Consider the following 10,148-nt stretch of genomic DNA (forward strand, 5'->3'; position numbering starts at 1 on the left):
GCTCGCTTGTAGGACGAGTTCTTATGTTTTTGAATAAGGAAGAAAACAAACCATGTCCCTATAATGGCTAATTTGTCAAAGCTGTCGCCTTTTTACAAGCAGGATGACATTTCAGCATGCGAAGCACAAATCTGATACAAACCTTGAGGCGGAGAGGCTGCGGAATGATTTCTGGGAGGCCAGAAGATTTGGTCAGCGCCTGTTGGAAATAGAGCCTGGATGCAGCGCTGCACATATCGCTGCTCTTTGCACTGTCACAAGACATCTACTCAGATTGGAGAATCGTTGCAAGCCAGAAGAAAATGCACATAATGTGCGGGGTTTATAAGTATCCTCATATATATATATATATATATATATATATATATATATATATATATATATATATATATATATATATATATATATATATACATATATATATATATTTGTATATAAGCATTTAGAATTCTATGTATTTTGGATTTCATGCACTAATTCTGGGCAAGAGTTGGGCAATATATCACCCTCAAGTTCATTTCATACGTTCAATGGAAATGGCAAAGCTTCAATATGAAATATTATGTCGGCTTTTCCAACACTGTATTCATTATATGAAGCAATCAGTAAATTGAACTGGAATATTTTGAACTGATTTTTTTAGTTATCGAAGGCCTAATGTGGTTTACGGAGTTTGTTACGGGGTCTATTCCTCGAAGCTTTAAACAGTGCGCAATCCAGTGATGCAGGATTCCTTTTCGAGCGCTGAAAATGATCAGTCTGTCTGCACAATAAAGGAGGGCTTAATGAGATGCCTAATAATATCTCGAAAACTTTTCTGCAATTGAAACATTTTTTAACGTTTTGTAGGTAGTGACGAATGGAAAAGCAAACGTTGCACCAATGCTTCAGTTGATGTAGCGGAGAGCTCGTGGGTCCAAACTTGGTAGTGTAACCAATTTCCGCAGAATCGACTAGAAAGTACACACACAGTGAGTAGAGCGACAATGGCGTTACGTACTCTCTATACTCTGTTTCATATTTAACAGGGAACGCGGCGGAAGCTACACAATTCGTGCGGTCATAGATGCCTCACACTGCGCGTTTCGCAGCGCAGTTGTTTTGTTGCGATACTAACTGTGGGGAAACCCTAGTTGAATTTCCACCGTCGTCGTTGTCGTCGCCCTGATGTTCTCTATGAATTCCAAGTGCTATAAAAATGGCGGCCGCGCGCCCCATGCTGTAGGTACAAGGGTAATCGCGCGAGTGGAAGCCATAATCGGTCAGTGATAGTGTTCGGCACCCGTTCCCACCATTTTCCGTGCAATTCCGACAGTTTTTGCCCGAAAATGACTCTACCGCTCCGAGCCAGGCGCGGAACGCTAGGCCTCGCGTTGTACCTAGCGCAAGGGCCCCCGCCGCCGCGGCCGCCAGTTAGGCCTACGGCCACCGGTGCGTCTATACTCGCATCGCCTGCGTATTGGCCTCGGCAATGATGGCTTACAGTGTAGAAGGCGACGAAATCATCCCCGAAGATTTCGCTAACGACCCGCGCTGGTCGAGAGCAATCCAAGCCCGCAATGTGGTCTTCCCCATCCTAGCCACTTCGAATCCGGCTCTGAAGGCTTCCCAAGCTCACCCACCCGCCGGTCCGGCCACGTCGGCGTCGCCCAATCAAGGCAAGACTATTTCTACAAAACTTAAACGTCATGCTCTATTACGAAAACTCCCGGCTACGGATCTGAAAGTAATTTTCCGACCTGGTGGCGGATTGGATCTTCGACAATGTAACGGCGGTGCGCTGCTGCCTATTGTGTGCGCGGCTGCGAAGCTCAACTACCATGACGCCCGGCAGCACGACCGACTCAGAGTTAACCCACACAATAACTAATTCACATTCAGCACCCCTGCCGAGGTGCGTGCCAAAAACTACGTGCAGCTGCAGACGCTCCAACTCAACGACAAGCTATTCCCGGTAAAGGCTTACATCGCCGCGCCCGACGATGCCGTACGTGGAATTCGCCACAATGCAATCTACAACCAAACCCAAGAAGACATATTCAATGACCTCGTCGAACTAAACCCTAGCCGATCCTACACAATAGCAGACGCGTGCCCTTTGGGCCGCACTAAATCAATCCTGATCACCTTCGTCAAAGCCAAGGAGGTTCCCAAACAGCTCAACTTCCACGGAGCCGTCTATAACTGCCACCCCTTCAAAGCCAAGGCAGAGGCCTGTTTTAACTGCTGGAGACTGGGCCACCGATCGGACGTCTGCCCGCAAGCTGTCAGCAACCGATGTCACAGATGCGGCGACACCCATCTGGCAACTTCAACTCCTACGTGCGACTCCAAATGTATCCTGTGCGGTGGCTCCCACTTCACGGGGTCCAAAAAATGCAAAGTCTGGTTCGACCGGGCTGGCAACCCGAAATCCAACACCAATGCTACAACCGCCACAGACAATCCCGCCGGGTCTTCATCCACCGAGAGCACGGCTCACCAGTCCCGGTCATTACGCAGCCGGCTTCGGAACAACTCCAGAACCGGTTCCAGATCCGTCTCAGGAAAAGCCAGCACAGGAGCCGGTCCGGCTCCTTCCCGCCACTACCGAGACCGAAAGCCCAGCCCATGGATAAACAGGTGAGCTGGAAGCCGGGATCTCCCTCGCTCGCTAAAGAGAATGAAGAGCTCAGAGCACAACTCAGACAGCAGAGTTTAGAAATTGCAGAGCTCCGCCAACAATTACAACTACTTCTCAGGAGAGAACAGCCTACAAAGAATTCTGTCGCCCCCAACCCAGTACAATATATCACACCTAAGCAACTTACTCCTTCCCCTGCCTCCACCTCCTCCTCACGCGCTGCGTCACCTACTCGCAACCCCCCAGTTAAGTGCAATGCGCAAGCTGAATACGACCCCCCCCCCAACTCAGTAGACACAGCTGCACTCACTCAGCTAACCTCGATAGTTCCAAGTCTCGAACAAAACATGAACGCCCTACGCACTGATACTTTAGAATGGATGACCAACATTGCAGGCCGGATGACTGCCCTCGAGCGACGTCAAGGCGTACATGCGGCCTCTATGGCTCAAATTCAGGCCCACATACAAGGAACATTCATCACCCAGCCACATAGCCCAAGTCTCATAAACCTGTCTGTTACCCCCCAACATGGATGCACAACGTAGCTGCACTCGAGTGTGGAGTGGAATTGCAGGAGCTTCCGAGCGAAGCGCAACAACCTGCAACTTCACCTCCAAAACCTCTCAGCAGAGGAGATACCTACCGTTATAGCATTGCAAGCATTGCAAACTCTCTGTAATGTCAAGCTTCGAAACTCCACAGTTCATGAGCCAACCAGCGGGCTGCCACGAACGCGAGTAGCGACACTGGTTCACCGTAACTTTACCGCAATTGAGCACGATTTAGAGCTTGATGACATAGACGGCCTCCTAGTAGAACTCTTACCCCGCACACGCAAGGGCAGCAGCCTCTTCATACTCAACATATATAGCCCGCCAAAAGGCCCTCCGGCACCTCTCATTGCAGCAATGCGCAAGGCACTCACGATCAGTACGGACCACCCCATTCTGATAATAGGAGACTTTAACGCCAACCACACCAGTTGGGGCTACCGCAAGAACTGTCGTAAAGGCACCTCGCTTTGGACTTTCATCCAGAACGAAGGCTTATCCTTGCTCAACGGCATAAATCAACCCACAAGGATCAGAACAAGTATTCAACGCAACACCAGCCCGGACCCAACCCTCTCAAAACACCTCCCCAACAGTCATTGGACCAACATGCAGCACTCGTTCGGTAGTGATCACTTTATACTCAGCACCGATCTCAACCTCACAACCTTGGCTCAGGTTAGAAAACGACGCCTGGAGGTGGTGGACTGGGACAAGTTCCGTCAAATCCGAAGAGACGTCCCAGTCACCATCACAGATCTGGACACCTGGACACAAAACCTCACCAAGGACGTGGCTAGGGCCACATCCACAATCCCTAACACCCCAAATGCAGAGACGGCAGATAGTCGCTTACTACATCTTTGGGAAACGCATGCCAGCCTTCAAAAAAGGTGGCTCGCTCACAAACACAATCGGCCACTTAAGCGGCGCATAGCCGCTCTCGTAAAGGAGATTGAAGCACATGCAAGCCAACTGTCACACCAACAATGGGGCCAGCTGTGCGATCGTATGAGCGGTAATTTCGGCCTCAGAGACACACGGACATTTCTTCGTTGCTTGCTCGAACCAGGAGGCACAAAAGCAGCGCAAAGGAAGAATGTCAACCGCATTCTGCACAAGTTCCCTCTGCAGGATGACGTCTTGTTAGACGCTCTTAAAGCACATTATCTTACCACAACTCCACCTACCCCGCTCCCTACCGGCGGCCCCAATCCTACACTAGATGAGGACATTTCCAAATGGGAAGTTAAAGCTGCCATACAGAAAGTACGCACCACTTCGGCCTCGGGGGCAGACAAAATCAACAACAAGACGCTCAGGAATCTGGACGAGCGCTCCATACAGGCTATAACAGACCTCTTCAACAGGTACTGGCAAGATGGAGCGCTCCCAGCCCAATGGACACACGCCCGCATAGCCTGTATTCCGAAACCAGGCAAACCCCTAGATCTAAAAACCTACGCCCAATCTCCCTCACATCCCGTCTAGACAAACTGTTCGAACATGTGGTCCTGGAACGCCTACAGAACCATATGGACGATCACGACCCACTCCCCCACACGATAATTGGCTTGCTCTCTGTTGATTGGCCTACTCCCCCACGCGATGACTGGCAGTCACTTGTCGACACAGGACGTTATGCTTCAGATTTCAGAAGAGGCCCTCCACCCCCGAAATGCAAAACGCACGCGAGCAACACTAGCTTTGGACCTAACCAAAGCCTTTGACAACGTCAACCACTCCGCCATCCTAGAAGCGCTTTCGGCACTAGGATCCGGCCCGCGCACCTTCGAATACATTTCAGCTTTCCTAAGACACCGCACAGCAGAAATCAGCCTCGGATCTCTCTCCTCCCCAACCTTCGCACTCTGCAGCAGAGGCACCCCGCAAGGGTCAGTCCTCTCGCCGCTGCTCTTCAACATAACACTCATTCCCATGGCCAAGGTGTTAAACGCAGTACCTAATCTCTCGCACTCCTATGCCGATGACATTACACTGTGGACAACCACAGGAACTGCCGGAGCCATAGAAGAAACATTGCACTCCGGTGCTGACCTGGTGGCAGCGCATGCTGCAATCGTCGGCCCGGCATGCTCCCCTACCAAATCCGAGTTACTCATTCTTCGACCACCTAGATGTAGGACGGACCTAGGCCCCCCACCTCCAATAAAACTCACGTTGGAAGGCACCTCAATCCCAGAAGTGGAAAAGGTCCCAATCCTAGGCATCCTGCTCCAGAGAAACGGCAAGAACACCGCCACGATAACCAAACTCACAAACACCGTCCATCAGACAATGCGGCTCATACGATAAATTGCCAACCGACACAGGGGCATGAGAGAACATGACCTCCGTCGCCTAGTTCAAGCTTTCTCCCATATCTCTTCCTCACGAGAGCAGAAGAAGAGAAAATCAACGCCCTGATTCGCCAGGCATACAAGACCGCCCTCAACCTCCCTCGACACACCCTCCAACGAACGACTTTTACTCATGGGTATACAGAACACACTAGCCGAGCTTACCGAAGCTCACCGGACGGCACAACTTGAACGTCTCCCCTCCACCCCTACAGGCCGCAGCATTATTAAGAATCTAGGTCTTAACCCAACCAACACTCTCCGACCTACATACCCCACCCCCGGGGCCACCCAAAAGCTTCTAACAGTGCATCCACTCTCAAAAAACATGCGCCCAGTCCACCACCAAGCTCGACGCGCAGCAAGAGCCCAGGCACTATACAAACGTTACAACAACCAGCACACGGATGCTGTCTACGTAGATGCCGTGGCATACACCACTCAGCCAGCCTTTGCCATTTGCGCAATCCGTAACAATTTTTCACCTCTAGCAGCTGTATCGATCCTAACGCACACCTCACTAGAAGCCGAAGAAGCTGCAATTGCCCTTGCGATCTCCTCAACCACTGCCACACTCGTATTCAGTGACTCAAAGACCGCGATCAGAAACTTTTCAAAAGGACGGACGCATGCCGTTGCCCATAAAATTCTCAACTCCTCTCAGCCCCTCACTAGGCCCATTCAACTCATATGGGTCCCCGCGCACGCGGGCCATCCAGGCAACGAAGCCGCCCATGACACCGCTCGAGCGTACGTCAACCGAGCAGGGCAAGCCGCCGAGCCAGGAAGCGCCCGTGACCGAATGGTTACATACCACGAAATTTCACTCCACTGCAGAGAGCAACGACTCCACTATCCTCCGCCTCACAAATCACTCACTAAAGTAGAGCAGGTGACGTGGCGCCAGCTACAATCTCGCACTTTTCTCTCCCCCGCCCTTCTAGCACTAATGCACCCAGGGCTGTTCTCCCCAGAGTGTACCTTATGTGGAGCCCCAAGAGCTGATTCCCATCACATACTGTACATATGCTCTGAGCTCCAGCCGCCATCAGAATGGCAACTCACTGACCTCGAGCGATGGGAGGTCGCGGTGTCCATCTCCGACCCAGCTGTCCAAAAGCAGCTGGTGGGCTGGGCTTCGGAAGTCGCCGGACGTCACCGACTGCTGGCCACTTCACGAGACCAAGGGCCAACCCAGGAATAGCTTAACATACGGCTCAATATTTATTAAAGTTTATCACCACCACCATTTGTTAGATGAAAGTCAAAACGCTTTTCCGTCTCGGTACTGCCTCTTCAGGCTTTGCAGCTTCAAAACAAATAGCTGTGGGACTCTCAGTAATAAGGACTGAACATCTCTAGCGCTTTGTTCTCTACGTGAGATATGACCGAGCGATGGCCGCTTTTACCATTTCTTTCTGTCACAACGTAGAGCAAGGAAGAAGGGGGAATTTAGATCGAAGCATCGGGGACTGCGCTGGTGCGGGCCCTGTTATTGTGCGGCCAAATCATAGTAACCTGCAGGGGTAGTTAATAGTAAATGACGCTTATGTTCAGAGGGCCTAAGGTATCACGGTAATGTATGACTTGTAATGCAACCTTCAACTCCCTACTATGTCTTCACTGAAGTGAAGTAGCAATGAGGTTCAAGGTGCATGACCTTTGCCTAAATCTGTGGTAGCATGTTTTTTTTTTAAGTAATACAACGGTCGTGTTTGAACCAGAATGCGACAAACAAAGGAGCGACCAAGTTTACACAAGACTATTGCGGCCTATTCTGCAAGTTAAACGCCAAAAGCTTCAGAGTATTGCTTAGCTTGATATATAGTTTAAACACAGCGTCAGAGATTTAGGGTTTTTCGCGATGTACTACTGATTCATCTCAGTTCTGCAGAGCAGAAGCACATATGTAAATGTAGTTCTTTTGGTAACTATTCAAAAATAACTCTAGCTAGTGCAGCACATGGCGAAATAAAAAAAAGTCAGATTTCATAACATCACCAAATGTTTGAGGCTCTTGTGCACATTTCATTATATCGCCAAATGTTTGAGGTTGAATGTTTACTGCTATTATCATGTAGTACGATGCGTCTAATACTACAAGTGCCAGATTTATATTCTGAGTTCCGCGCAAGTAATAACCCAAGATTATTTCCCTTTGCAGTGTACCTTGGATGACTCCACACTGTAAAGATGTCTACACTCTTAAGGATGTTTTCTTGTCAAACGGTAGGACCCCTAGTATAAGGGCATCACAAAAATTTATAGACAACGACACCTGAGCCATAACTAGACGTGCAATGACAAAAGACGTAGTTCAAAACTATGTAATCTTTCCGACATTCTTGGGTGCACAGTAATATCACACAGGAGAATTTCACAGGGATAGATACGAAAGTCTCTTGTCGGACATTTCTTTGCGCCGAAAGCCGTCAGAATGATTACATGGTTTTCAACTACGTCTTTTCTCATCGTACGTCTAGCCAGACCACCGTTGTCGTCCTCTATAAATGCTTGAAACGCCTTTACGGTAGGGGTGTTACCCGCGGGACAAGAAAACACCTTTAAGGAAGTAAACATTTTTCCAGTGCATACGATCTCCTGTATTTCCAGGAAATTTTAATGCGAAAGCATTGCACGCCCCCCAAAAAAATCCGTGGCGAAGTTGGCGTGACCGATAGATGGTACTAAAAATGGCCGATGGCCCAAAGAGCAAAAAAAAAGAAAAGAAAGAACTGGTAACAAACAGCTCCCATTCACTATACATTTTTCAGGGGGGTTTCCCTAAACGAAGTAAATTATTGGCTTCGAAAAGAATAGTTGGTAAATTTCGGTCTGGCGGGGCACCGAACCCGTGCCTTTGAGATGGAGACTAGCACGCCTCACCAACGCCACGCCGGCTCCACGGTGCTCGCAGACTAAAGTTGCGCCTAGTGCGGGGTTCATTTCACGCATGACGGCGCAGCCAATGGCGAGGAAGTGGCGCCACGTCATAAGCCTATAAGGTGAGTGCATACAATAAAACGCACTAATGTCCAGTTGAATAGCGCTGAGTGGTACTTCGAGCTGTGCTCCTCCTTGGCAAGCAATCGCGTTCACACGCTTGGCGCGTTTTCATTTGGCTCTACCGACGTGCAGGTAAAACGCAAGCGAGAGCATGCGCCGTCAAGGAACGTGCGAAATAAAAAAAACATTTCACCAAAGGGTTTATAATTCTTTCGAATTCCCACACGTAAGCAGTCTTCAGTGTCTCTGTCGAATTTTATTTAATAACTTACCGAACTGTGGTTATTAAAATCACTATTTCAAAACCTTACCGAGTACGGCGCCGACGAGCAGCGCTAGTAGTTCGAGTGTCCTGATCATCTTGCCACCGCGAGAGCTTCGAGGAAAGGTGGGCGACACACTCGAACGTAGGAGTTTTTGAAGGAGCTGGAAGCACACTTCGTCATTCTCGCCTTATCGTCCAGAAGTATTGGGAGCGCAGAGAAGCAAGGCGTTATCAGGAGCGGCTTGACGAGGAAAACACTGGTCGCGAAAGCAGTTTCGCAACAATGGTTCTCCACACCTTGGGAAGTGTGCGTTATGATGACGCGGGTAACGACACAGTGTTCAGTGTCTAGAAGGTTAGGTAGCTCTACATTTAGGATTTATGCACTGTCTGCGGCGTAATTCTCGGGCGGGGTTCTCTGCTATGTCTCGAAGCTTTATTTATTGCTTATTTCTGAGAGGCTTTTGCATGTTGCTAAATACCCGGTGTCCGCGCTTGAAACAAAGGTCAAAATTGTCACAGATACTTCGTATTTTCAGTTACGATTCCCTGCCCCATGGCTTATGCGTTTCTTTCGGGACCTATTTATAGGGTGTTTCTTTTTAGCTGCATCGAGTGTTTCGAAATTTCCTGTGGCAGATAGCGCAATATGAACTTGGAACAAATTCCGTGTACTATACCAGTTTCGATATATGCGCCGTGCGACTTGCAGTAACAATGCGCTGCTGTTCGACTTGCTCTCTTTAATAAAACACTGCCTTAGGCATTTGAGCACTACAGTAAATGGAACGCCAATGCATTTTGTCGGACCCTTTAAAATTATTACCTCGAAAGTGGTGTAGCCCCAATGATTCGCTCCTAGTGGACTGGCCTTGTATACACAGTAGCTACAATTCGTAGATGGAAATATGTGCCATAATGCAATTAATTAGAGAGCAATAAGCGTATCTATGTTACTTATTTATTTTGGAAATTTTCTTGCAAGAGTAATGACCGCCTCATGAACTAATTTAGATAAAGGTGAAATATTATTGCTATCTGCCACAGGCAATTTTTTAAAAAAAATTATGCAGCTAAAGAATAAAGTACACCCTGTATGTGTTATGCACTGCCGAGCTGCATCTTACGTAATGATCTGTGTTTGCTTTGAAAATGTGCATTCTTGCAGGAAATGTGTGCAGTTTCTGTTCGTTGCTTCTTAGTGTATATTTTGCTAAAAGCTTTGTCAGACACAAAAACCAAAGCACGTTCACCCTGTCCGAACATTTTAAGGATTTTGTTCTTCGATCCTGAATACAAGTGCGATTATGTAATGAGAACAAATAACTGTAATCGAACTG

The 10,148-nt window shown here is 48.6% G+C and overlaps 1 protein-coding gene across 4 annotated transcripts in view; it reads right to left on the minus strand.

Annotated features, from left to right (window-relative positions):
• Positions 1–8,989, minus strand: part of LOC135896908 (uncharacterized) — a 65,742-nt gene extending 56,753 nt beyond the window's left edge. For all 4 annotated transcript variants that reach the window (XM_070522407.1, XM_070522408.1, XM_070522406.1 and 1 more), the window contains exons 1-2: positions 8,855–8,989; positions 143–199 (exon numbers count right to left, since the gene is read on the minus strand). In XM_070522407.1, coding sequence (XP_070378508.1) covers positions 143–199; positions 8,855–8,903 — 106 coding nt within the window. In that variant the 5' untranslated portion in view covers positions 8,904–8,989. The remainder of the gene's footprint in view (positions 1–142; positions 200–8,854) is intronic.
• Between the last annotated feature and the right edge of the window lie 1,159 nt (positions 8,990–10,148).

Source organism: Dermacentor albipictus, chromosome 7, assembly GCF_038994185.2.
Source record: "Dermacentor albipictus isolate Rhodes 1998 colony chromosome 7, USDA_Dalb.pri_finalv2, whole genome shotgun sequence".
In the NCBI taxonomy this organism is placed as follows: Eukaryota; Metazoa; Arthropoda; class Arachnida; order Ixodida; family Ixodidae; genus Dermacentor; species Dermacentor albipictus.